The sequence below is a fragment of the Zootoca vivipara genome, chromosome 9, assembly GCF_965207765.1.
Source record: "Zootoca vivipara chromosome 9, rZooViv2.hap1.1, whole genome shotgun sequence".
In the NCBI taxonomy this organism is placed as follows: domain Eukaryota; kingdom Metazoa; phylum Chordata; class Lepidosauria; order Squamata; family Lacertidae; genus Zootoca; species Zootoca vivipara.
The window spans coordinates 70,457,710-70,485,418 of NC_142592.1; the positions used below are offsets into that span (position 1 = coordinate 70,457,710).

Sequence of the window (27,709 nt, forward strand, 5' to 3'; positions counted from 1 at the left end):
GCTTTGCAGCAGAGGGGGCGGAAGCTTCTGGCCCCCTCCAGCTCTTATCGTACGGAATGTGAGTACCTGCTTCTGCTCCTCAGTAATGTTCAGCTCCTGCTGCAACAATTCCACCACCTGCGTTCGCCCCAGCAGGGCTGCCTCCTGCTCCTCCAGCTTCCGTTGCAACAGCCGCAGGTTCTGAGACAGAGAGAACATCAGTTTTGCCAGGCTCAGAGGCACAAATCCAGAGGGTTTCACTTGCGGGTTTCTTTGTCTCTGGCTCTCCTCGTCTGAGCCCTCCAATCCCTTTTACTGGCCCGGTTTGGAGCGCGTATCTCACCCCTCACCCGCAAACCTCTGCCAACGCACCTGCTGCATTTCCGCTTCCAGATCAGAACGGGCGGCCAGCTGGTGCAATTCGGCCTGGTGCTGGTGGGCCTGTTCCTTGAGGAGAGAGTCCTTCTTCTGAACCTCCTCTTCCAGAGCGCTGATCTGCCAACAGAATACACAAGTGAAAAAGTTGCTAGCAGGAATTCCCTGTGCCTTGGGAGTCAAAAAGGTGTTTCGAGGAGCGAAGAAACTCATATTAGTATTTTAAACTTGGTCCAGCAACCTGTCTATGGGAAGCCCACAGACAGGACCTGAAAATTATCAGGCAACAAAATTATCCTCCCTGCTTGTGACCCCTCGGAAACTGGCATTCAGAGGCAAACTCCCTCCAACAGTGAACATAGCCTTTGTGGCAAGTAGCCTCTGTGATTTAGTCTAATCCTCGCCGACAGTCATCCAAGTTGATGACCCCCATCGCCTCCTGCAGATGGGAGTTCTGTAGTTTAACTATGTGCCGTTTGAAGAAGTATCTCCTTTTGTCTGTGCTGTTCAATGCACTGAGGCATGACCTTTGACTGCATCTCAGAATAAACTGCCGAGAAGCCAGTGGCAGGAGGTGGCCACAACCCAACTCTACTTACAGAGAGTTCCATTTATTTATTTACTGCACTTACATCTCACCTTCTTCTGCAAGGAGCTCTCCCCCTCCTCGTTTAACCCCCACAACAACCCTATGAGGTAGGTTAGGCTGAGAGGGAGTTACTGACTCCCAAGGTGAGCTTCATGGGATTAGGTCCCAGTCCAATTCTCTAACCTCAAGGCCACAATTCCCAGTTCTGCCCTTGCTCAAACGAGGCCCAGAATGCCAAAAGAAGCGACTAAGATACTACAAAAAGCCTCCACAACTTCCTCCGGATGTTTGACATTTTATCGTGGTTTTTAATACAGTACAGTATTCTGTTGGGAGCCACCCAGAGTGGCTGGGGAAACCCAGCCAGATGGGCAGGGTATAAATTATTATTATTATTATTATTATTATTATTATTATTATTATTATTATTATTATTTCCTCCCTACCTGGGCCTGTGCTTCCTCCACGCTTCTTGTTTTTGCCTCCAGCTCTTCCTGCAGTTTCCCCACCGTTTCCTCCTGCTCCCGACACCGCCTTTGCAGCAGCTCTGTCTCCTCTTCTCGCTCATCTCGCGACCCTTGGTCACTCTGGAAAGGAGGCAGCAAGTTACTGAAAGGGAGCGATCTGTGAACAGTATACTTTTGACCGGGAAAGAAGAGGTTCGGTCAACCCACTGGCCAAACACTTTGGAGTACGGTATTTATTTTAAAGCATTAGCTTCATTAGAACGCTAACACAGCTTTCCCCTTGGCTCTTCATAATTTAATCTTGTAGCTGAAGCTTTCTAGATGTGAAGAGAGGCATACTGCTGGGGAGAGGAGCTCGCTGATCGGTTCCTGGGGAGGCACATCAGAAGCCAGAGGGGACCTAAGCAAGGACTTTCTGGCGATGTGGAAGGAGCTCACTAGCGTCCGCCATGGCTTAGCAGACAAGAGACACAAGCAGCAAATAGGGACAAAAGTGTTTCAGCGACCGGCTGTGCGGCTGAGCTACTTCCCAGGGCAAAGAATGGCTTCTGAGAGCACAGAGGGCAGGTGAGGTCAAAAAATAAAAAGGTGTGCGATATGGAAAAGGAGAGTAAGCATTCTAGACCAGGAGGCTGGCTAGTCCCACCTTTGTGGAAGAAAGAGGGTCTGTTGCAGGCGATGCTGCTCCCTGTTCTGAAAGTTGCTCCAAGCGCTTGCTCTGAGATGCCAGCTTAGCTTTGGCCTGCAGTTTCAGCTTCCGCAGCTTGGCTTCCGCAGCCTGCTTTTCTTCCTGGAGGAGGGAATTTTCACATACAGGGAACTACAGCATGTTCAAAGCAGCAGAGCACACACCAACGGCACCCACCCCACACCCCGTTTGCAGAGGGGAAGGTTAACACCCGTAACGAGGGGGTCTAGGAACGCCTCACCCTATGAGGAAGTAGCACCTGCCGCCTTAAAAGGACAACTTCTGGAAAAGCCAGCCCTGGACCCCAACAGCTTGTAACCACTAAATCTCAGTACAATCATCCCTTTCTGGGAAAGCCATGGCAGGACAACTGCAGTTCTTCCTGGATGAGACTGCTTATCCGGATTCACGCCAGTTTGGGGACTGAATCGGCCTCCTTTGCCCTGATGGATGACCTTTATAGGGAAAAGGACAAGGGGCGCCCAACCCTGCTCTGTTTGCCCAATCTCCCAGCAGCTTTCAACACGCTTGCTCATGGCTATTTCCTGGACCAACTCTGTGGGATAGGTATTGGTGGCATCACACTGTGGGGTTTTTGTAGCGCTGGAAGGGACCCCCAAAGGTCATCCAGTCCAACCCCCTGCAATGCCGGAAGCATAGCTGAAGAACCCAGGACGAATGGTCACCCAACCTCTGTTTAAAGACCTTCAGGGAAGGAGAGTTCACAACCTCCTGAGGGAGTCTATTCTGCTGTCAAATGGCCCTTAATGTCAGAAATTTCTCCCCAAGGCTCCATTGGAATCTCCTTTCTTGCAATTCCTATCTGCAGGGTTGGGTCCAGAGAGCTGCACTGAGAGGCTGCTCTTCGGGCCCCTAGTGCCTATGCTATGGGGTACCCCAGGGCACTATGTTGTCCCCAAGGCTATTCAGCACCTATATGATGCCGCAGGGAGTGGCCATTAGGAGTTCTTGAGCAAAGTGCCACTGGCATGCTGAGGATACCATTCCTCCACTGGAGGTCAGAGACTGGACTGAAGAGGAGGGCTGGGCATTGCCCCCTCCATCCCCTCAGCTGCTTTTGGAAGAGGAGGGGGAGATTCACACACACACACACACACACACACACACCCTTTCTCCAGCAGTTTCAAGAGCAGAAGGAGACAGGGCTGATTTGCAGCTGCATGAAGAACTGCCAAGCTCCGAGATAGGAGGAGAGAGAGAGGGGAAGTTGGAGAGCAGCCAGCAGACACACCCTTAGAGAGCCTGCGAACTCCTCCTTCTCCAAGGACTCGCAGATCACTCAGCATTCCAGAACAAAGAACGCTGCAGAGTTTGAACCCTGTGGCGTCCCGTAGATTCTCAGCCTCTTGTTGGAGGAAGGAAGGAAAGGGGCTCAGAGTGCTCTGCTCCACAGTTACTGAATAAAACCATAAAAACAAACTTTCTTGTTTCTTCTTTGATCCTGGAGGCTGCCGGGGGAGGAGAGAATCCCTCGAGCCTGACACTGGAGCATTGGAGACAGAAGAGGCTGTGCAGTTTGTGGGACTGGGAAGCTGCTATGGGCCAACCCCACAGAGGCTGACGTGAGCCAAGGCCCCACAGTGGGGCAAGGGGCTGGGCTCAATGGCCTCCTGACCCCCATCTCGGGTTTTGCAATTGTAAGCGTCGCAGCAGCAGACGAAAGGTTCCCAGTTAGGGAAGAGTTGAGCAGTGACCCCTCCCACAGAGGAATGGTACCTGTAGCAGGGCATCCTTCTGCCGTAGCTGAGCATCCTTCTCGCGCACCAGGTCCTTCAGCTGCGCCACCAGCTTCTCCATGTGGCCCAGCCGTTCCAGAACGTCCTCTGGCGTCTCCTCCCCATTCTGCTGGCTGGGCTCCAGGACTGGCCCCTGCGGGGTAACAAGAAGAACTCTGTGCAACAAACGCCATGGCCAAAGGAGCCAACATCTGGCTTCATCCCTAGGGGTAAACATCTGGCGGCGGCGGATCCGCACCATATTATTATTTTTAATTATAAAATGTGCATACTGCCCTCCACCCGAAGATCACAAGGCGGTTTATGGTATAACAGCACAAAATACATAATAACAAAAAAAACCCACCCCAAACACATTTTTTAAAAGCCATACACTGCTTAATCAGCCAAAGGCCTGGTTGAAAAGAAATGTTTTCACCTGGTGCCTAAAGATATGTAATGAAGATTCCAGGCGAGCCTTCCTGGGGAGAGCGTTCCACAAACAGGGAACCACCACAGATAAGGCCTGTTCTCATGTTGCCATAGGCATTTCACATGACTTCCCCAAAGAACTCTGGGAATTATAGTCCCCCCTCACCAAGCTGTGATGCCCAGCACCCTTAACAAACTGCAGCTCCTGGGATTTTTGGGGCGGTGGGGAGGGGAGGTAGTCACGGGCTTAAATGTGCATTGGATGTGTTTTAAATGTATGCTGTGGGTTTGCCCTGAGAGTCCCAGAGGGCGGTAATCAGAAAAAGCTTTGAGAAATCAAGGGCTGCATCTATGAATGAGCCATCCCAAATCAAGCACCACAAACAGAACTTGCAGGCTGCCGCAAGTGGCACATTTCTGAGAGGACGCCATTCACATATTCAGCTGTGAACCATTGGTCATTAAAGGGCACAATGGGTGGGAAAGCAGGCAGAGAGCGTGCACGTGTGAAGCAGCTCCAAATGGTGTGATTCTGCTTGGACTGCAGAACTGAAAACCCAGCTGTGGGGGGGGGGGGATAAGCTGAGGCTTGTCTACTAATGAATGCCCCACAGCCTCTATGGAGGAGCCAGGAGCCAGGGCAGAAGGTGGCAGCTCATCTCCTCACAGAATTAGTGTGTGTGGCGCAGGTCATCATAGGATCACAGAGCTGTAGCACAGGAAGGGACTTTAAGGGTCATCTAGTCCAACCCCCCACAATGCAGGCATCTCATGACCAGTATTTGTGCTGTCTTCTGCCTGTTTCCAAGACAATTTAAGGCACAGGCTTTGAGCACAAATGCCCTCCTTGTTTTAGGCTGCCTCTGTGCAGCCAGGACCTCCTAGCCCAGCTGGCAACTCGGGAGAAGCACATGCATGCTGCAGACCCTTCCTTCCCCACACCCAACGTGCAGCAGGCCTCGGCTGGGGAAAAGCTACTTACATCAGGCAGATCAGCAGCCTCTGCAGCCTCTCCTTCCCCTGACAGCTCTTGCAGGACAGTGTTGGCCAGTCCGGACAAGCGGCTCAGCATCTTGAGCCTCCAGGCGCGCAGCAGCACAGAGAGGAGAAGGGGAAAGTGGATGTCAGCACACAAACACAAACGGGAAAGGTTTGGGGCTAGGTTCAGTCGCTGTGCAGGGAACTTGCTTCCACCATGCTGCCGTAGCAAAAGCCAAAAGAGACAAGGAAGAACTTGCTTATTGCCCAAGGCCACACACAGAATCGAGCATCCAGACATCTCAAGCATGCAGGGAATAAGGGGACTGCCCCATCTGCTGCCGTCCAGGATGAAACATCCCCGGGGAAACATGCCCACCTCAGACCAAGTGTTTGCCTTGGTCAGAAACCGGAAATTCGCTTCACTGAGTTCAGAAATCAGGAATGAGCCTCACAGCTGAAGCTAGGGGAAAGGACATTTCCTTAGATCCCTTCTTCACCCAGGTTTCTAAATGGACCCTTGCCTGGCAGCCTACAGAATTTCAAAATTATCTCCAAGCAACTAGGCTAGGAAGCTTGCAGAAGCTGAAAAGGAATTGAATCCCTTTTATTTATCCTTTCAGGTCAACCATGGGCCACAAATTATTTTAAAAACAGAAATGTGTGATGAGTGAGGAAAGCACACTACGCTTGGGATGTTCCAAGGACTGACTTTCAAGCCTGAACTAGCTGCACCAGAACCAAGAAAGCCTGAAAGGGAGAGCACCCCCGCGGCAACTCCAAACTGCTCAAGGCAGAGGGAGGATGGGCAGAGGCAGTGGGCTTGAGTGAACAGATTCCCAGATCTCATCACCTGCATTCTCAACACCCACACCGTTTCCAAACATGGACATTTCAAGTGCTGCAGAATCAAAACCATATCTCCTGACAGGCTTTACAACCTTCGTTGTCTGAATCTAACTCCCATCAGACCCACTGTCAAAGGCCAGGGGTGATGGAAGCAGCAATCCAACAGCATTGGAAGGCCCCAGCTACCCCCCCCCCCGGCTTGAAGGTACCTTTAAACGGTGGCAAGGAGAGGATTCCCTGTTCCTGCTGCCTCACCCTTTATTTATAAAAACAGTTCCCTGACTTTCCAACAAATGGTGTTCTCGCCCAGGTCAGATACGCACAACTGACTTGTTGGAAGCAGAGGTGACGCCGCCTGCTCCTCAAACACCAGCCAGAACGTCAGCAAAGGCTACCCGGACATTGATAAGTGTTTCCTGCTGCTCAACTCCCTTGGGCGCTTTGGGTGGGGCTGCTGAGCATGGGAGCAGCAGGTACTTTCACAGAAGCTGTTAATTCTGTTTAACTTCCCTGGCATGAGTGTGGCTAAGAAACTGTGCTGTGAATCAGTGAGTCCCTGGTCCAAGTCTGCCATGGACTCACCAAGTGCCACCTTGGGCAACCCAGGACCTCTCAGCTTTAGCCTAACCTGATGTGGGTTTTCAGGAAGTGGAGAGAGAATTGCCTATGCAAAATACGGTAATTTGCACAAGGTAAAATTTGCACCAGAAAATATTCTCTAGTTAGACCCTAGAGAGTGGTCTAACTTAGCACATCAGCTTTACTACAAAACCTGGAAACTGCCGAACTTGTCTAACATCTATTTGAAATTAGCATTCATTGATTGCTACCAATGAACTTATGGAATTTTTTCTACAGAAAAAGAAAGCACTGGGATTTCTTTTCTGTCCTACATCACTGCCCAGCTACCTGTATTAAGGGGGTAATAATACTGACTGACCTTACTGGGCTGTTGAATGAATTACAACAAATGCATGCTTGGGAAATGTTACATTTTATGGCACTTCACTCTAGGAAAGCTACACTTTTGAGGTGGTGAATCAGATTCATCAGGCATGTCCAACAGGTAGATTGTGATCTACTGGTAGATCACTGGGTGTCTGTGGTAGATCACTGGCTTGCCCCAAAGAAGCTCAACCATTTTGGCACCCCTAAAAAAAAGCTCAACAACTTTGCGCTGCCCTTCTAAAAAATGGGGCTTTCCTCCTCCTTAAAAAAAAGCTTAACAACTTACAGATCACTGTCAGTTTTTAACTCTGTGAGTAGATCGCAGTCTCTTGGGAGTTGGCCACCCTTGAGATACATCTTTGTCTCACATGACAGCACACCTGTGGTTTTCCAACACAGAGCCTTATGCAAAGCAGCCCTCCAGTCAAGTAAGCAGGGAGGGTGAATCATCAGGCCAGGTGAGTGGCAACCCAAACAGATTCCTTGGGGAAATTCCTCTGCAGAAGCTTACTTAAGGTAATAAGCCTGTGGCCACAGCTTCTGCTCTTCCAGAATATTTATGCCTTGTTATCAAGAAAAGATCACTTACTAATGAGAAATAATGCCTTTTAGTGTCACCCACACAAGATTGTGGAATACTCTGTCAACAGAGATTCAGCAGGCAAGTATTATTATTATTTATTGAATTTATACACTGCCCTATATCCAGAGGTCTCAGGGCGGTTCACAGAATAAAATCAAAATATAAAACCACAATATACATAATCAAAACAACAACAACCCAATAACGCCACCCTCCCCCAAAAAACCCACCTTTTAAAAAGGGTATAAGTAAGAGTGCATCTTTCCCCACTGGTTAACTGGTGCCTGTTTTTAACTTCTTAGTATGTTTTTACTGCATGTTTTTATCTATTTCTCTTGTGAACTGCTTTTAGTTTTTTCTTAATGAAATAGCGCTCTATATTTTTATAAGTAAATGAAACAAAACATGTCTAACTTAATTCTAGCTTGTCAAAGTAACCAAGGCCACAGCCCACTCTTCATTTGCACTGGGCACAGAATGGAAGATTACAAACTTAAGGAACATTTTCTCCACCTCCTGGTTTCAAACGTAGCTGCCCAGTTTGCATATAACGCTCACCCAAGCCATGGCTTTGAGCAGGCAAGCAGACATGCATAGGGTTGCCAGACTCAATAGAGGACAGAACTTCTGTGCCTTTAATTGCCCTGCTCTCTTTTGAGTCTGGAAACCTTAAAGAGAAACCAGCAGCCCCTTTGCTTGGAAATTAAACACAGGGTCTGCTGGTTTCTCTCTAAAGTTTCCAGACTCAAAAGAGAGCAGGGCAATTAAAGGCACAGAAGTCCTGTCCTCTGTTGAGTCTGGCAACCCTAAACATGCGGGTCCCTGGAGTGATGGTCATGGGACTGCTGCTGCAACGCTATCAGAGGCCAAGCCGTGATTTGGGTCTGCATTATGTGTGAACCCAGCTTTGTGGTTTGACTTAAGACGAACCATGGGTGGTAAACCAAGAGCAAACTCCAGTTACAGCTCATGGCTTGTTTCACTCCTGGCTTAGCCCCAGATGAGGGACGGATGCTGCAACCTTCTCTCAGGGAACCGGCGAGCCAGGCTAATGCTGTGCAGTGTGAAAGCGACCCCAAGTCACACGAGAGCTGTAGAACTGGTGCACTGGAACCAGCAAGACAAGAGGAGGTACCAACCATTTCCAGCTTATGGGAAGTCCAAGGGGCAGAGGCTGAGAAGAGGAGGCTGCCTTTAAAGAGCACCTGCAGGGATGGTGGCAGAGCTGGATTTAGGTTTGATGAGGCCCTGGTCGCTCTTTTTGTGTGGAATATACACTATATGGTAGTTTATGGACCTAATAGATATCTCAAGCCATTTGCACATGTTACCATGCAATCGTGGGACCCAGGTGGCACTGTGGGTTAAACCACAGAGTCTAGGGCTTGCTGATCAGAAGGTCGGCGGTTCGAATCCCTGCATCGGGGTAGAATCATAGAATCATAGAGTTGGAAGAGACCACAAGGGCCATCCAGTCCAACCCCCTGCCAAGCAGGAAACACCATCAAAGCATTCCTGACAGATGGCTGTCAAGCCTCTGCTTAAAGACCTCCAGAGAAGGAGACTCCACCACGCTCCTTGGCAGCAAATTCCACTGCCGAACAGCTCTTACTGTCAGGAAGTTCTTCCTAATGTTTAGCTCCCGTTGCTCGGTCCCAGCTCCTGCCCACCTAGCAGTTCGAAAGCACATCAAAGTGCAAGTAGATAAATAGGGACCGCTCCGGCAGGAAGGTAAACGGCGTTTCCGTGTGCTGCTCTGGTTCGCCAGAAGCAGCTTTGTCATGCTGGCCACATGACCCAGAAGCTGTCTGCGGACAAACGCCGGCTCCCTCGACCTATAGAGCAAGATGAGCGCCGCAACCCCAGAGTCGGACACGACTGGACCTGATGGTCAGTCCATGCAATCAGTCCATGCAGAACATAGGCACCCTATATATAGAAATGAGCAAACCAGTGATATTTTAGGGAGCAACATACACTGTTGCTGTATGTAGGTTTTCTTTTATTAGATTTTTATCTTATCTTATATTTTGGAAATATACATCCAGGTTTTTTTTCTTTCGTTTTTTTTTTGGGAGCCCCAAGAGAGTGGGACCCTAAGCTACAGCTTTAGAACAACTACCCGACTTTTAGAAGACATCTGAAGTCAGCCCTGTTTAGGGAAGCTTTTAATGTTTGATGGACTACTGTATTTTAATATTTTGTTGGAAGCCGCCCAGAGTGGTTGGGGAAACCCAGGCAGATGGGCGGGGTATAAATAATAAATTTATTTATTACCAACAGTTATTACCAACAGGGTACCAACAGTTACCAGCTTATGGGAAGTCCAAGGGGCAGAGACTGAGAAGAGGAGGCTGCCTTTTAAGAGCACCCAAATGGAGCTCCCAAACAGCAAGGCCTTTCCTGTGCCTTGATGGGCAGACGCCGGCAAGCAGAGCCGAGAGAAGGGTGCACAGCATGGCCTGCTGACCAAGCCGCCGTTAAAGACACAGGAGCAGAGGGATGCAGAGCTCATGGCAACCTGGCCTGGAGAAAGGAACGGATCTGCTGCGAGGGACATGCCAGGCTGGTCAGTTCTGTGGGCACTTTTGAGAGGTCAGGGAGAGTGGCTTCCCACCGCTGCCCCTCCGTTCCCGATTCCAGCAGGCCGAGGTTCAACAGGTGCAGCCACGCAGGTCTACAGAACCACAGAACTGTAGCGCTGGAAGGGACCGCGAGGGTCATCTAGTCCGACCCCGGTGTTTTTAGCCACGCGCCGAGATTAAGCTCTACCGGCTGGACCATCCCTGGGCCGACCTGAGGCTGCACCTGTTGTACTCCTGCCTTCTTCCTCCAACAGGGGAGGAGCAGTTGCCGCCGCCGCACCCTGCGGTTTTAGCAGCCGCACAGCAGGCCGAAGTTCAACAGCCATTGAACTCCACCGGTGGAACTTCTGCCTGCGCGCCTCCCTCCCTCCCTCCCCAACGGAGGAGCAGCCCAAGGGCTCGACGAGCTCCCCCAGGGGCGGGCGAAGAGGGGTAGCCTTGCCTCGCCGGGCCCGGCGGCAGACTCACCGCTCTTCTCCTCAGCCCGCGTCCTCTCCGGGTTCCGGCCACATCAGCACCGGAAGTGCCCTGGTCTCTGCCCCTCGGCGCTTCCGGGTTGCTCCCTTCAAGCTCCCGCCTCCTTCTCTCGGCTCATGTCCAATCAGAACCCGGGCAGCTCCAAGACGGATGGAGCGCCCCTCCAACCGCAGCGCAGGGCTTCGGCCGTTGCCCGGGTGACGCCGCGGTCGGCGTAGCCACGTCGCGCCACTTGCGCGCCCGCCAATCAGAGGAGCGGGATTCTCTCTCCTCCTCCCTCTCTTTGCATCACAGCGAGCCGCACGAAAACAAAACACAAGGAGCCAATCAGGAAGCGAGGTCTCCCCCTCCAACCAGCGCAGGTATCCAATCAGCGGTCGCGCTGCGAAGGCGGGTCTGAAGTTGGAGGCCAATCAGGGCGGGCGGGCGACGGAGGCTGTCTTTCCAGACGCCGCTTCACCTCGGAAACTTCCCGCGAGGAAGCCACGCCCCCTCCAAGGGGCGGGGAAATAGTTTTGCATATGGTAATTTATGTTAATATGTCAGGGCCTACAGTTTAACTATTATGCGCTTAATATTAATGAGGTAGAATTAAAAAGAAATTGCGATTAATTCCATTAATTAGCTAATAATAATAATACTAATAATAGTTTCTTATCGTCATATCAAAATAAATTGTTGTTGCTGTTGATTTATTACTATTCTTTTGTTTTTATTACCTTCACCTTTAAATCACCTTTCATCCCACAGGATCCCAGGGCAGTTAATTATTAACAGCAATTAACTAATTAATTACACAGCTTTTTCGGCAGGCTTATTGATGGGGAAGGGTTTTTTGGGGGGGGGGTTAGCAAAGGTTTCTTTATTGGTGGTGGAGGGTGAAATTAACAAATAGGAATTGACATGTGTTTGTGTTTTTTTTTTCCAGCTGCCCCCTCTCCCCACTCTGTTGCCAGTTGCCGTGGCTGAAGATCCCCGTCTACCCCCAGCCGCCCAAGTCCCTTCCTTTCCAGGGCAATTTCCCCCAATCAATTGGAGGCTGCGGCTTCCTGAGAGCCCACTTCTCCTCCGCCTTCTTCATGCCTCCCATGGTTCTGGAAGACCAAGCAGGAGGGGAGCTTGTCACAGCAGGAGGAGGAGGAGGAGGAGACTCTCCATTGTGACTCCTCGCCAAACTGGTTCCTGTCTGCCTCTTGGTCCTCTTCCTCTCCTGCTTCCGCTTCTGCCTCTGATTCTGGACTTCTCTCTGCCACCGACTCTTCCTGCTCACTAAGCCCTGTTGCCTCTTCACATTCCAACACTTCCTTCTCCTCCCAGTCTTCTCCCTCTGACCCCTCGTCGCCGCCGTCATCGTCCCACCACCCTTTCCTGGAATCTGAGCCTCCTTCCCCAGTAGGTTCCTCCCATGCATCCAACCAGTACATGATACCCTCACCCATGGGCGTACCCAGCATGGGGCAGGGGGGGCAGCTGCCCCCCCTAGAGGCAGGGCAGCTGGAGAGGACAGGCAGGGACGCTGCCTGCTGTGCTACGCCTCAGCCTGCTTGACTGAAGCGAAACGGCATTAGCGGCAGCAGCGAAGCTGCCTCCGTTGAAAAAAACCTGGACCTGGGCTAACTTCAACCCACACTCCTTCAAGTCACAGCAAGCACAGCACAGAAAGTGCTGCCCCACAATGCTCTGCGGCATCTCATTTGCATACATGTAAACGGCCCCTTTCCTCTGGGGTGTGTGGATGTTGACCATGCCTCCTGGGGGATCCTGGCCACATCATTGCCAGATAGCCAATCGGGTGGTTGAGGGGCGTGGCTGGGGCGTGGCTGGTGTGCCCCCCCCTAGCTTTGATCCTGGGTACGCCCATGCCCTCACCACACACAAATAATAATAATATATTTTAAATCCTTCCAGTAGCACCTTAGAGACCAGCTAAGTTTGTTATTGGTATAAGCTTTCGTGTGCATGCACACTTCTTCAGATATTAATATGTTTCAGGCAACATTTCCTGTAATACCTTTTAAGGACAGGGTGGGTGGGCGAGCCACAGGCCTACGGCAACTTTTGCTTTATCAAAACCCTTTTAGAAATTATTATTAGGGGGTCTCTTCCAGAAATTGTCAGAATGCACGCAGAGTCTGGGACATAGATCTCGAAATGTTTGGCTCCCGTGTAAAGACTCCATGTTACTATATAAGACATCAATGAACTTGCTGTCACATTCATCATAATTGGAGGACCCTGGAGGTTAGTCGTTTCATCCAACATATGTCTCCCCAAAATATGTCCCGAGAATTGCAATGGCATGTAAAAAGAAAGGAAGAAGAGGAGAGGCCAGCCTCTGGTCAACTTTTGGTGCAAATACTGTACAGCGGTACCTCAGTTTATGAACACAATTGGTTCCTGAAGTCTGTTCATAAACTGAAACGAACTTTCCCATTGAAAGTAATGGAAAGTGGATTAATCTGTTCCAGACGGTCCGCGGAGTACTTAAACTGAAGCGTTCATAAACTGAAGCGAACTTTCCCATTGAAAGTAATGGAAAGTGGATTAATCCGTTCAAGACGGGTCCGCGGAGTACTCAACCTGAAGCGTACTTAACCCGAAGCATGGGTGTAATTGGTTCCGGAAGTCTGTTCATAAACTGAAGCGTTAATAAACTGAAGCGAACTTTCCCATTGAAAGTAATGTAAAGTGAATTAATCCATTCCAGATGGGTTCGCGGCGTTCGTAAACTGAAAATTCGTAAGCCGAGGTGTTCATAAACCGAGGTTCCACTGTATCTGTATCTGATTAACCCCCTCACCTTTAGCTCCCGTAATAGCAGCATTTTCTTGGATTATTCTTCCCTCTTCTTTTCTTTCCATTGCCTCTGCATATCGTTGAAGCTTTAAAGCTTCTAAATGGGTCTGAGATCAGATTAAAAGGCCATAATTGGCTTGGGAAGATCTCTCCCAGTGCTGCTTAACGTGATTTGGATGTCTGTTGTGAAAACAGAGGGGAGCCAGAAGCCGGTCCTGTAGCAACCACCAGCGGGAGAGGGGGGGCTTTGGTCTCTCTCAGAGCCCTCTTTCCTTCACTCTCTTAATTGCCCATCACCTCAACACAGAAAGCTAACCTGCCTTATATTTTAACACTTGCTGGATCTAGGGGTTAGAAGGATCTCTGAGTATATTTCAATGGCCTACTTCCTCTGCCACCGCCACCCCAACTTGTTCATAGCAAAGGTGTGGAAGAACTGCTCTGTGTATTAGGTGGCATCTCGTTCCAAGAACTGCTTGAATTCAGGCTCTATTTGATGTTGTTTAGTCGTTTAGTCGTGTCCGACTCTTCGTGACCCCATGGACCAGAGCACGCCAGGCACTCCTGTCTTCCACTGCCTCCCACAGTTTGGTCAAACTCATGTTCGTAGCTTTGAGAACACTGTCCAACCATCTCGTCCTCTGTCGTCCCCTTCTCCTAGTGCCCTCCATCTTTCCCAACATCAGGGTCTTTTCCAGGGAGTCTTCTCTTCTCATGAGGTGGCCAAATTATTGGAGCCTCAGCTTCAGGATCTGTCCTTCCAGTCAGCACTCGGGGCTGATTTCCTTCAGAATGGAGAGGTTTGATCTTCTTGCAGTCCATGGGACTCTCAAGAGTCTCCTCCAGCACCATAATTCAAAAGCATCAATTCTTCGGCGATCATATGGAAAAACCTGAACAGGGTAAAAATTAGTAAGACACAATCATGAACAACTGTAGAAAGGTTGGATCTCCAATGTCTGAAAATTCTGATGGTGTGTAATTAAAAAGAAGCAATGCAAGAAAGGAAGAAGAGGTCAGCCTCTGGTCAACTTTTGGTGCAAATATCTGATTAACCCCCTCACCTTTTCTGGTTTAGCTCCCATAATAGCAACCTTTTCCTGGATTATTCCTCTTCCCCCTTCTTTCCATTCCCTCTTTATATCGTTGAAGCTCTAAATGGGTCTGAGATCAGATTAGAAGGCTATAATTGGCTTGAGAAGATCTCCCCCAGTGTTGCTTAACGTGATTTGGATGTCTATTGTGAAAACAGAAGGGAGCCAGGAGCCAGTCCTGTCGCAACCACCAGCGGGAGAGGGCAGCTGCTGCTGCTGAGGGGCTCCCCGTGGTCCACCTCCACGCAGAATGGGAAGCAATGGCAGCAGGACACTGGATGACCTGCAGACGTTGGAGATTCACCACTGGTACAAGAAGTTCATGACGGAGTGTCCCTCTGGGCAGCTGACGGAGCACGAATTCAAGCATTTCTTTGGACTCCGAGGCCTGGACCCAGAGGCCAACCACTACATCGAGCAGATGTTCCACACCTTCGATATGAACAAGGTAGGCCAAGGCTGCTGGGCTCAGCTTCACCAGTTTCCCAAAGCCAATGAACTAGCTGTGGTGGCCACCCAAGCAACTCTGGGGATAGCGGTGACATTTTAAGAGTAGCAGAAGCAGCTCATTGCCTGCCCCCCCCCCCAGAACTGTGCAAGTGGTTGTTCATTCACCCCCCCCCCCAGGAGCATACTTTGGAAGCACCTTTCAGAATGGTGAAAAGAATGTTGTTGTTGTTTAGTCGTTTAGTCGTGTCCAACTCTTCTTGACCCCAAGGACCATAGCACGCCAGGCACTCCTGTCTTCCATGGTCAAACTCATGTTCGTAGCTTCGAGAACACTGTCCAACCATCTTGTCCTCTGTCGTCCCCTTCTCCTAGTGCCCTCAATCTTTCCCAACATCAGGGTCTTTTCCAGGGAGTCTTCTCTTCTCATGAGGTGGCCAAAGTATTGGAGCCTCAGCTTCAGGATCTGTCCTTCCCGTGAGCACTCAGGGCTGATTTCCTTCAGAATGGATAGGTTTGATCTCCTTGCAGTCCATGGGACTCTCAAGAGTCTCCTCCAGCACCATAATTCAAAAGCATCAATTCTTCGGCGATCAGCCTTCTTTATGGTCCAGCTCTCACTTCCATACATCACTACTGGGAAAACCATAGCTTTAACTATACGGACCTTTGTCGGCAAGGTGATGTCTCTGCTTTTTAAGATGCTGTCTAGGTTTGTCATTGCTTTTCTCCCAAGAAGCAGGCGTCTTTTAATTTCGTGACTGCTGTCACCATCTGCAGTGATCAAGGAGCCCAAGAAAGTAAAATCTCTCACTGCCTCCATTTCTTCCCCTTCTATTTGCCAGGAGGCATAGCTGCCAAGTTATCCCTTTTTTAAAGGGATTTTCCCTTATGCTGAATAGGCTTCCTCGCGAGAAAAGGGGAAACTTGGCAGCTATGCCAGGAGGTGATGGGACCAGTGGCCATGATCTTGGTTTTTTTGATGTTGAGCTTCAGACCATATTTTGCGAACGTAGCAGGTGCCAATTGGCTAGCTCCCATAACATCACCAATACTTCCTTGCATTCGCTAGAGCAGTTTTGTCTCTGATTTATTAAACATTGGTGAATTTGGTCAGCATCATATGAGGGATGAGTTGTGTAGATGCCATCAAAAGTTTTTTTATTGCTCTTTATTTTTCCTATTGTAATTTTGTGTGCTGTATACCACCTTTTTATACTTTTAACGAAATGTGGCCTATGGATATTTCATTATGCAAAAAATAACAGATAGAGGTACAATTGCAAATAGATATAGATCACTCATCTGCTACATACTGATCCTCCGGTTGAATTTCTGTTTGCATTGTCTGTAAGACAAGTTGCAAATTCCATCTCGCGCTATGGGTGAAAAAGAAAACCCAGCCGTAAGCGATCCAAAATTAGTACCAAGCTCAGGGAACATAATTTACCTGCTTTGGTTTATTATTTTATTTAATTGCTTTAAAAACAAAATGAAGCAGAAAGGAACTTGGGGTGTAGTCACCCCAAATCCCACATCTGTAGAAGGCTGCACAGCCGGCAGCAGGAGAAACTTAGGAGAAATAATAATAATAATTTATTATTTGTACCCCGCCCATCCGGCTGGGTCTCCCCAGCCACTCTGGGCGGCTTCCAGCAAAGATTAAAATACAATAAAATGTCACAATTTAAAAACTTCCCTAAACAAGGCTGCCTTCAGATGTTTTCTAAAGGTCGGGTTCCGGTTTCCGCCTGCAGGAATGGCGGACCTGTTTTCCATCTCTCTGACCTTTGTAAGGAATTTGGCGGTTGCTAGGGGAGTAAATGGCAACCCCCTACCCTCTCCGGGGGTTACGGAGAGGGGCCGCTGGCCCGCGATGCCCCCAGACCCACTCCGACTGTTTTTGGAGTGGGGGGAGCTTGGGCTGAGCACTTACAAGGGCCAGGACTCCCGGACGCTAATCTGCATGGCGGGGATTTCCATGGTTAAAGAAGATAATTAGGCTTAAATCTATGGACATACTTCAGAAGGAGGGAAAGAAGCGCTGTTTACTGCTGAGAAATTTATGCTGCCGAGTGAGAGGAGTCAAAGATTGTACTGCATCTGGAAGAAGGATTGATGGGGACAGAGCGATAAGGGGAGTGAGTTTTTATTTTATTTTTTTTCTTCATATTGTTGCCTCGTACCTTCCCGGACGCGATGTCCTGGCTTGTTTGGAGTGAAAGAGAAGCAAAAGACTGTGTGAGTTGAACCTTATAACTGTTGTTACTGAGCATATTTTTTTAAAGATGTGGAGTTGCCGATGAGAAAAGCCCCCCCCTAGTCGGACGGAAGGAGTTCTGAATGCGTTCGGAGGATTTATGAGCTGTGACGCACTTTAAATTGGAGCAGCGACCTGAAGCTAAGTTCAGCTATAGGGCAAGGAGATCCATTAATTTACCAAGAGTCTATGGTTTGATGTTTGGGTCTCCTGCCTGGAAAAGCTGTAAATTCTATAATGATCGTAAATCTTCATGGCTATGAGAGAAAAGCGAAAGTGATTTGAGCTTTTTAAGATGGCGCTACTTCGAATTGCTTCAACGCAACAGGAGCTCCATTAAGAAGATTTATGGGGAGGCTGGACTGATTAACTCACACAGGAGAAAGAACATCTGTGAGACTTTGTTTGATATTTATATCAGCAGCTGGGAAACAATCGTGAAAGTGGAAAACATCTATGTGACTGTAAGGGGAAGATCTGGATTATTATGAACTTGAAGGACGATTTGAACTTTAGAAAAAAGACGGCAGTGGACAGTTGCGAGGAATTCCCAATTTCTTGAAGCATGGGAACCCAAATAAAAAATTCTTTAGATGATTTGGCATAACATTCGGTCTGATTGATATATATATGTGTATAATCTGAAATATTGAATGTGATATAATTGGTTTTAATTGGAAAATTAATAAAAATATTTAAAAAAAAAAAACAGATGTTTTCTAAAGGTCAGGTAGTTGCTTATCTCTTTGACCTCTGATGGGAGGGCATTGCACAGGGCGGGCGCCACTACCAAGAAGGCCCTCTGCCTGGTTCCTTCTGGCTTTGCTTCTCACAGGGAGGGAACTGCCAGAAGGCCCTCGAAGCTGGACCTCAGTGTCTGGGCTGAACGATGGGGGTGGAGACGCTCCTTCAGGTATACTGGGCCGAGGCTGTTTAGGGCTTTAAAGGTCAACACTAACACTTTGAATTGTGCTCAGAAATGTAACAAGGTGGTGTGAATCTCATCCGTGCCTGGATGGGACATCCATTGGGAACCTTGTGAAAACTTCCTTGAGCTTCCTGAAAGGATGTAAAGGTAAAGGGACCCCTGACCATTAGGTCCAGTCGCAGACGACTCTAGGGTTGCGGCGCTCATCTCGCTTTACATGCCGAGGGAGCCAGCGTACAGCTTCCAGGTCATGTGGCCAGCATGACTAAGCCGCCTCTGGCGAACCAGAGCAGCGCACAGAAACGCCATTTACCTTCCCGCCGGAGCGGTACCTATTTATCTACTTGCACTTTGCTGTGCTTTCGAACTGCTAGGTTGGCAGGAGCTGGGACCAAGCAATGGGAGCTCACCCTGTCGCAGGGATTCGAACTGCGGACCTTCTGATCTGCAAGCCCTAGGCTCTGTGGTTTAGACTACAGCGCCACGCGCAATAAAAGGCAAATCTAAAAAAAAAGTAGTATAAACACTGGCAACTGGGAAACACTGATCTGGGAGCGCTCCAGTTGGAGAACAGCCAAGGTGTCATGGGCTTTGAAGACACTCAAACTCAGGACGCAAGGGAGAAACATGCTAAGAGGAAGGCACGCTTGGCAAATCCACACCGTGATGAACTCCCACTCGGAAACCAATGTCCCCACTGTGGAAGGACGTGTGGATCCAGAATTGGCCTCCATAGTCACTTACGGACTCATTGTTCAAACTTTTTTTATGGAAGACAATCTTCCTCGGCTACGAGGGATCGCCAAAGAAGAAGAAAGCAAAAGGCAAGGCAGGGGGACCCTGGTCTGCTCCTGCCCAGCTCTCCCCCACTCATTTGGCTAAAATGCACAGTGCAAGAATGAGGACTCCAGGTCTCTGGGTAGCACAATCCGTAATGCCTAACCCAGCCTTCTCCAACCTGGTGCCCCCCCCCAGACCTTTTGGGCTACAGCTCTTGCTGGCCCCGCACAACAGCTTAAAGCTCTCTGAGCTCTGCTCACAGGTCACAAGCGCTTGCTTTGGCTTCTGTAAATCTCCCAACCTCAGTTGTATAAAGCCGTGAGAGGCCGATCCTACAAAGGCAGGCTGAAGGAACGGGATATGTTCCCCCAAGAACAAAGAGGATTAAATGGGAGGGGAGGGGGGAGAGGAGAGATGAGAAGACAGCAGGAGGTTGGCTGGGCATAGAAGGTTGCAATGATCTCCAGCATCCAAGTGGCAAGAGAGGGTCCCTCTTTTTAAAAATAATTTTTATTTGGCTTTGCAAAATCAGTCACACAATTAACATTCTTAACTCAGGTGGTTAAAAAAGCAAGACTGCCTTTACTCCATTTCTATCCCACCTTTTCTTTATTTTAATATTTTGTTGGAAGCCGCCCAGAGTGGCTGGGGGAACCCGGCCAGATGGGCGGGGTATAAATAAATTATTATTATTATTATTATTATTATTATTATTATTATTATTATTATTATTATCTCCAAGGAATTCAATGGGGTGTACATGGTTCTTGCCCCTTTCCTGTAGAATAGTAGTAATAGTAGTAGTAGAATCATAGAATCATAGAGTTGGAAGAGACCACCAGGGCCATCCAGTCCAACCCCCTGACAAGCAGGAAACACCATCAAAGCATTCCTGACAGATGGCTGTCAAGCCTCTGCTTAAAGACCTCCAAAGAAGGAGACTCCACCACACTCCTTGGTAGCAAATTCCACTGTCGAACAGCTCTTACTGTCAGGAAGTTCTTCCTAATGTTTAGGTGGAATCTTCTTTCTTGTAGTTTGAATCTATTGCTCCATGTCCGCTTCTCTGGAGCAGCAGAAAACAATATTTCTCCCTCCTCCATATGACATCCTTTTATATATTTGAACATGGCTATCATATCACCCCTTAACCTTCTCTTCTCCAGGCTAAACATACCCAGCTCCCTAAGCCATTACTCATAAGGCATCGTTTCCAGGCCTTTGACCATTTTGGTTGCCCTCCTCTGGACACGTTCCAGCTTGTCAGTATCCTTCTTGAACTGCGGTGCCCAGAACTGGACACAGTACTCCAGGTGAGGTCTGACCAGAGCAGAATACAGTGGTACTATTACTAGTACTATTAGTAGTAGTAGTAATTATTATTATTTATTATTTATACCCCTCCCATCTGGCTGGGTTTCCCCAGCCACTCTGGGAGGCTCCCAACAAAATATTAAAAACACAATGAAACATTAAACATTAAAAACTTCCCTAAACAGGGCTGCCTTCAGATGTCTTCTAAAAGTCAGATAGCTGTTTATCTCCCTGACATCTGAACAATCTGGAACGTCAACCAGCCAGGTCAAAATTCGCACCCGCTTCTGCTCTCCCCACCTTTGTTGTTGTTGTTGTTGTTTAGTCGTTTAGTCGTGTCCGACTCTTCGTGACCCCATGGACCATAGCACGCCAGGCACTCCTGTCTTGCACTGCCTCCCGCAGTTTGGTCAAACTCATGTTCGTAGCTTCGAGAACACTGTCCAACCATCTTGTCCTCTGTCGTCCCCTTCTCCTAGTGCCCTCAATCTTTCCCAACATCAGGGTCTTTTCCAAGGATTCTTCTCTTCTCATGAGGTGGCCAAAGTATTGGAGCCTCAGCTTCACGATCTGTCCTTCCAGGGAGCACTCAGGGCTGATTTCCTTAAGAATTGATAGGTTTGATCTTCTTGCAGTCCATGGGACTCTCAAGAGTCTCCTCCAGCACCATAATTCAAAAGCATCAATTCTTCGGCGATCAGCCTTCTTTATGGTCCAGCTCTCACTTCCATACATCACTACTGGGAAAACCATAGCTTTAACTATACGGACCTTTGTCGGCAAGGTGATGTCTCTGCTTTTTAAGATGCTGTCTAGGTTTGTCATTGCTTTTCTCCCAAGAAGCAGGCGTCTTTTAATTTCGTGACTGCTGTCACCATCTGCAGTGATCAAGGAGCCCAAGAAAGTAAAATCTCTCACTGACTCCATTTCTTCCCCTTCTATTTGCCAGGAGGTGATGGGACCAGTGGCCATGATCTTGGTTTTTTTGATGTTGAGCTTCAGACCATATTTTGCGCTCTCCTCTTTCACCCTCATTAAAAGGTTCTTTAATTCCTCCTCGCTTTCTGCCATCAAGGTTGTGTCATCTGCATATCTGAGGTTGTTGATATTTCTTCCGGCAATCTTAATTCCGGCTTGGGATTCATCTAGTCCAGCCTTTCGCATGATGAATTCTGCATATAAGTTAAATAAGCAGGGAGACAATATACAACCTTGTCGTACTCCTTTCCCAATTTTGAACCAATCAGTTGTTCCATATCCAGTTCTAACTGTAGCTTCTTGTCCCACATAGAGATTTCTCAGGAGACAGATGAGGTGATCAGGCACTCCCATTTCTTTAAGAACTTGCCAAAGTTTGCTGTGGTCGACACAGTCAAAGGCTTTTGCATAGTCAATGAAGCAGAAGTAGACGTTTTTCTGGAACTCTCTAGCTTCTCTCCCCACCTAGTTTTCTTATTTCTGCCCTCAGTACAGTACTCCATCTCTGCTTTCTCCCTTCTCCCCCTCCACAGGATGGCCACATTGACTTCATGGAGTACGTGGCCGCCCTCAGCCTTATCCTGCGAGGAAAGATGGAACAGAAGTTGCGCTGGTACTTCAAACTCTACGATGTAGATGGAAACGGCTGCATTGACCGTAGTGAATTGCTCAATATCATCAAGGTAACGGAGAGCTCTCTTTTCCTGGAGATGGCGCCGGAGCTGATTTCTGGAAAGGGAGAAGCCAGGGTTGAGATTGTGCTCATTTAGGTTAGCTGCTTCCTCATCCTTGGGAGTGGCAAAGGAGATGCCGCTCTGCGTAGTCTCAGAGACACACTCTTCTCATTGCCCCTTGAAGTGCCAGATTTACATATAAGGTAAACAAGCTATAGCTTAGGGCCCCACTCTCTTGGGGAGTCCCAAAAAAATTAAAGGAACAAAACCATTCCTTTAATTCCTTTTATATATCTATATCTATATCTATATCTATATCTATATCTATATATATAAATGTAAAAATGGTGAAAGTGTGGGCTCCACTTTTCTCCGTAACCGCTTGACCAATCGTCCTGAAATTTGGACACAGTGATCCATGTCACTCCCCGAGTGTTTGCAGGGGAAAAAATCCCTCAAATCTCACACCTGCACAGGTAGAAACCTGCTTTTCCACCAAGTAAAACAGTGCCCTCAAGTGGAATTCCTCCCACAGTACACCCCCTCCCTTCCTGTGAAATCTACACCACACCCACAAACCAAATAATGACATCATCAACCAAGCAACTGAAACCACCAAGGTGGCCATTACCAGACCCCTAGGCCCTGCCAGGCTGCTAGGCCCCACTAGACCCGGGAAGGGGAGGAGAGGGCGATCACCCAGATCACAGGTCGCAGAACGGCCTTTGTTTTATTTAGGCCCATGCCAGGCCCCCAGGCCCCCACTAGGCCCGGGAGGGGGATAACCCACAGCAACGCACTTGGGGGCATGGCAAGGGGTTTTTACTTTAAAATTTAGCGGCCGTTGTGTCACATGCGGGGCTCCGGCGGCCATTTTAAGTAAGGGCACTCATGCCCCTTTTAACCTACGCTTTATACTATGACTGATTGCAAGCCTATGGGTCTTTAAAAAACAACAACCATGCACTTTCTCTCTCCAGTTTAAGTCCTCGGATATTTGCAATGGCCAACCAACCCCCCCCCCCCATTTACAATCTCCTACCTTGCCACTTCCTGGGTTTTTAATGGAACCAAACAGCTCGGGTGCTTCGGAACTCGCCTCCTCCCAGAGGAAACCCACTCTACACCCCACCCCACGGATCCTGCCCCCACCCGATCCCGCCGCCCACAGCCCACGAGACCCACACCCATCCTGCCACCCCTATCCACCTGAACCAGAGCCAATCCGCAACCTTACAAGTTGTGACAGTTTGCTACGCAGCAGGCAAAACCCAAGTGGCACCAGCCAATCAGCCAAGTGGGGAAAATTCCTGCCGTGCCCGTCCCAATGACAGGTGACACACGACGGCATAGCAGGGTCATGCGTGCAAGCCCTAAATATAGGGAGAGGTGGGCACTGAGCCCAAAAGAGAATCTCAGGGACACGTGCAGCGGGTTAAATAGTGGTCCCTTGATAGCTTTGACTGGCATCCCTCTGGCCCAATTGCTCCTAAGATCGAGGGACCACCAATAGGGTGTTGTGGCCGCTCCAGTGTCCCCACCCACAACACAGGGTCTGGTTGCCAGGTTCCACCGCAACACATGCCCCCTTGTGAGGGAGGAGCCAATATATTAAACAGCAATTGTAAACAATGCTTTTATGCAGTGGTTGTTTATTGTTGTTGTTGTTGTTGTTTAGTCATTTAGTTGTGTCCGACTCTTCGTGACCCCATGGACCATAGCACGCCAGGCACTCCTGTCTTGCACTGCCTCCCGCAATTTGGTCAAACTCATGTTCATAGCTTCGAGAACACTGTCCAACCATCTCGTCCTCTGTCGTCCCCTTCTCCTAGTGCCCTCCATCTTTCCCAACATCAGGGTCTTTTCCAGGGAGTCTTCTCTTCTCATGAGGTGGCCAAAGTATTGGAGCCTCAGCTTCAGGATCTGTCGTGTTGTTTATTAACTGAACCAAATGAGTGCCAAACTATTCTGTTGCAGGCAATCCGTGCCATCAATGGCTGCGACCACGAGACGAGCGCAGAGGAATTCACCAACCGTGTCTTCAACAGGATTGATGTCAATGGCGACGGTGAGCCCCTCCCCAAGGCCCTCCCCGCTGGCACACACACCCCAGGCCCACCCTTGTCATAGCTGCCAAGTTCTCCCTTTTTTTAAGGGAAATTCCCTTATGCTGAATAGGCTTCCTCACGAGAAAAGGGAAAACTTGGCAGCTATGACCCTTGTTCCGCAGTCTGTTGCAAACTTTGCTGCCTAGAACTCTGCAGGTTCCAAACTCCGGGCCAAAAAGAGCAAAGCTCGAACCCATTACACAGACCCCACACACACACACACAACCCTGAACAGGGCCCTCCTCCCTTCACCAAACCTATCTGGGCCATGTAGGCCTTGGAATAGAAGGCAACTCTCTCACCTGTGCCACATTCAGCTGGCAATGATGGGCGAATTACGCATTATAGTTTACACAAATGCCCATAACTGGGCCCTGAGAACATCTGGGACTCTGTGGAGAGGGAAACTCTTTATGGAAGAGGGATTAGCACTGAGGACAAGAGGCAGGAGGAAAAGGAGGAAGAGCCTGTTTTCATGGAGTCATAGAGTTGGAAGAGGTACCAAGGGTCATCTAGTCCAACCCTCTGCAGTGCAGGAATCACAGCTTCTCTGCTCAATACTCCTTTTTTTTTTTAAAGGTTTTGTTACAAGCACTTGTTAGAGGACAAGAGTCTAAATCAGCTGGTGTCCCGGACCATAAGTCATGCCAATCAGGGCTGATGGAAGGTTTAATAAACTCATCCCCAGTGCTCCTTGCCCTATAAAAAAGCATTATTCAGAATAGAGGTTTGCGCAACCCACTGTGGAAAGTAAACAACACAATAAAATGCAAAACCGTAACAATTAATTGTACATTTACTCAAAATCCAATAAAAACTATTTAGTTTAATTTTCAACAGAATTGATGAACTTGACCTAGTGATACCAGCTGTTCAAAGTCTGATGTTGTTGTTTAGTCGTTTAGTCGTGTCCGACTCTTCGTGACCCCATGGACCAGAGCACGCCAGGCACTCCTGTCTTCCACTGCCTCCCGCAGTTTGGGCAAACTCATGTTCGTAGCTTCAAGAACACTGTCCAACCATCTCGTCCTCTGTCGTCCCCTTCTCCTAGTGCCCTCCATCTTTCCCAACATCAGGGTCTTTTCCAGGGAGTCTTCTCTTCTCATGAGGTGGCCAAAGTCTTGGAGCCTCAGCTTCAGGATCTATCCTTCCAGTGAGCACTCAGGGCTGATTTCAAGTCTGATAGTCATTTACAACTCCAGCACCCACCAAGGTGACCCCCTGCCTCCCAGGGGACTGTACTATCCAGTTTGGGAACCAATAAGTTAGTCCAAAACATCTCGAGGGCACCGAGTTGGGGAATTCATCTTCTCTAGGTCTTTGTTTTGCTGTGAAGCTCAGATCACAGTGAACTAGTTTCTTGCTCTGCTGAGCTTTGAAAACGCTGAACCGCATTTTAACCAGTAACCCACCTTTTCTCGGTTGAGTTCTGGCTAAAGTTCAGTTGACAGGACCGAGTGACAAGGCTGCAGCACCTAAACAGCTCTCGGCTGGGAGTTCAGGGGAGCTGACTCAAAGTGTAGCTTGCTAGGCCAAAGTGAAGACTTTGCAAGAAGCCTTGCAAATCCCGAGCTCGCAAGAGCATCCCTGAAAAGGTCGTGCTGCAAAACAAAGATAAACTTCCCTGAACCAGAGCTCCGCAGAGAAGACTTGCAAGGAAGAATGACGCATAGTTACTTTGCTAAGTTTGCCGCAACCAGATCTGGAAGGGCTGTAGCTCAGCGGGTAGAGCACTCGCTTTGCATGTAGAAGGTCCCAGATACTTGAGAACACAAGAAGAGCCTGCTGGATCAGGCCAATGGCCCACCTAGTCCAGCGTCCTGTCCACACAGTGGCCAAGATGCCTGAGTGGGGAACCAGCAAGCAGGATAGGAGCGCAATATCCCTCTTCTTTCCTGGAATTTCCAGCAACTGGTACAGTGGGAGCAGGGGCATAGCGAGCCGCCGCGACACCCGGGGCGGCAAATTGCCATGCACCTGGGGGGCGCAGCGTCGCTACGTAGTTATGTGGCAGGGTATCGCTGTCCCCCCGCGCCTCTAAAGCCGCGCACCTCCAGCTACAAACTCCAGGTAGAAAACCCGCTCAGCGTGGCACGCCCGCTGCACATGCGTATTACGTAGAGGGGTATCCCCCCCCCGGTGACTCCAATCCGTGTGGTGCAGCGGGGCGGGTGGCACTTGGCGCCCCCACCGCGACTCCCAAGCCGAGCCTCTAGCCTCTCGGTAAAAAGTCCGCTTGGCGCGGACTTTTTACCGGGAGGCTGGAGGCTCGGCTTGGGAGTCGCGGGGGTGGGGGGTGCCCCCCCAGAGTGGAACCCAGGGTGGACCCCCCCATTGCGAGGCCCCTGGGTGGGAGCTTGGTTCTCAAACTTAATCCATTCCAGAAGTCCGCTCCAAAACCAAAGCGTTCCAAAACCAAGGCGCGCTTTCCAATAGAAAGTAATGCAAAATGGATTATTCCGCTCCAAAGTTTTAAAAACAACCCCAATTTAACATTAATTTTACTCTCTAACGAGACCATTGATCCATAAAATGAAATCAATAATCAATGTTCTGTACTATAAAATAAATAAGACAGTATTGTAGATGATAAAAAAACAAATTAATTTTTTTCCTTACTTGCACTAATGATAGTCATTATTTGCAGTCACACAATCAATCAGTAGCTGAACTGGGTTCCACACAGTCACAAAAACAAATTAACTGAAAAAGCCTCAAAAACAAAACCACAAACAAAATAGCAAAAACAAAAGCGTCAAACTGAATCCATTCCGGAGGTCCGTTTGACTTCCGAAATGTTCAAAAACCAAGGCGCGGCTTCTGATTGGTGCAGGCGCCCCAGAAACAATAGCCGACAACGGCATCAGACGTTTGGCTTCCGAAAACTGGAACACTTACTTCTGGGTTTTCGGTGTTTGAGAACCAAGGTACCATTGTATTCAGAAGCATTTTAGAGGCAGTGCCTAGCCATCAATAGCCCTCTCCTCCACGAATTTGTCTCCTCTTTTAAATCCATGTAGAATGGTGGCCACCCCTGCCTCTTGTGGGAGCAAATTCCATAGTTTTAACTCCCCCCCCCAGAAAAAAAGAAAATGGACTGGGGAGGGAAGCCCGTTTTCTCCTCCTCTCACTGTCTCCTGTTTCTCTGCCCCTCAGGCGAGCTCTCTCTGGAGGAGTTCATTGAAGGCGCGAGGAAAGACGACGAGTTCATGGAGGTGATGATGAAGAGCCTAGATCTGGAGCACATTGTGTCCATGATCAACAGCCGGCGGCGAAACAGCGTCTAGCAGCTGGACAGGAATGCAGGGGGGGGGAGTGAGCATCCTCAGGTGTTGGAAGCAGCAGAGAAATACCTGGAGGAGGAGGAGGAATCCCGGAGGGTAGATGAGTTTGGTGGAATGGGAGCAAGGTGCATTTGTGGAACAAGCAAAGGAGCATGACCTGAATGGAGAAGTGGTCCACAGGCCGTTTTCACCTGCTCTCCCGACTGCCTAGACGTGGGAGGTTAAGCCAGTCTGAGCGTGGGACCTTCTAGTTTTACGAACGCAGAACACTCTGTATGCAATACTAGGGCATTCCGTGCGTGGAAGAGTAGCTTTTAGATATCTTCATGGAAGAAGTAGGAGACTCCGCTGTGAGGTTTC

At 49.0% G+C, this 27,709-nt stretch overlaps 2 protein-coding genes across 4 annotated transcripts in view; one reads left to right on the forward strand and one right to left on the reverse strand.

The window, feature by feature from the left end:
* The window catches only part of GOLGB1 (golgin B1), a 42,531-nt gene extending 31,739 nt beyond the window's left edge, over positions 1–10,792 (reverse strand). The window contains exons 1-7 of one of the 2 annotated variants that reach the window (XM_060279318.2): positions 10,678–10,792; positions 5,249–5,345; positions 3,836–3,988; positions 2,057–2,200; positions 1,390–1,530; positions 352–474; positions 67–180 (exon numbers count right to left, since the gene is read on the reverse strand). In XM_060279318.2, the coding sequence (XP_060135301.2) occupies positions 67–180; positions 352–474; positions 1,390–1,530; positions 2,057–2,200; positions 3,836–3,988; positions 5,249–5,338 (765 nt within the window). In that variant the 5' untranslated portion in view covers positions 5,339–5,345; positions 10,678–10,792. Of the gene's footprint in view, positions 1–66; positions 181–351; positions 475–1,389; positions 1,531–2,056; positions 2,201–3,835; positions 3,989–5,248; positions 5,465–10,677 lie in introns of both variants that reach the window. The other variant, XM_060279319.2, reaches the window with a different exon arrangement.
* On the forward strand, positions 9,919–27,479 carry LOC118091245 (guanylyl cyclase-activating protein 1-like). 2 transcript variants are annotated; one of them, XM_088676577.1, is made up of 4 exons: positions 9,919–10,193; positions 21,817–21,966; positions 23,935–24,025; positions 27,222–27,479. In XM_088676577.1, exons 1-4 carry the CDS (start codon positions 10,038–10,040, stop codon positions 27,350–27,352), a joined length of 528 nt encoding a protein of 175 aa, XP_088532703.1. In that variant the 5' UTR covers positions 9,919–10,037; the 3' UTR covers positions 27,353–27,479. The 2 variants fall into 2 exon arrangements, with proteins under 2 accessions (XP_088532703.1, XP_034983902.1); XM_035128011.3 differs by lacking the exon at positions 9,919–10,193 and adding an exon at positions 14,744–15,024.
* The last annotated feature ends 230 nt before the right edge of the window (positions 27,480–27,709 follow it).

What these genes read in the sequence shown, in the direction of transcription:
- LOC118091245 (XM_035128011.3), top strand. Translation starts at nt 14,827, where the DNA reads ATGGGAAGCAATGGCAGCAGGACACTGGATGACCTGCAGACGTTGGAG. An exon ending in AATTGCTCAATATCATCAAG is followed by an intron (nt 21,967 to 23,934) that starts GTAACGGAGAGC and finishes ATTCTGTTGCAG; the next exon opens with GCAATCCGTGCCATCAATGG. An exon ending in GATTGATGTCAATGGCGACG is followed by an intron (nt 24,026 to 27,221) that starts GTGAGCCCCTCC and finishes TCTGCCCCTCAG; the next exon opens with GCGAGCTCTCTCTGGAGGAG.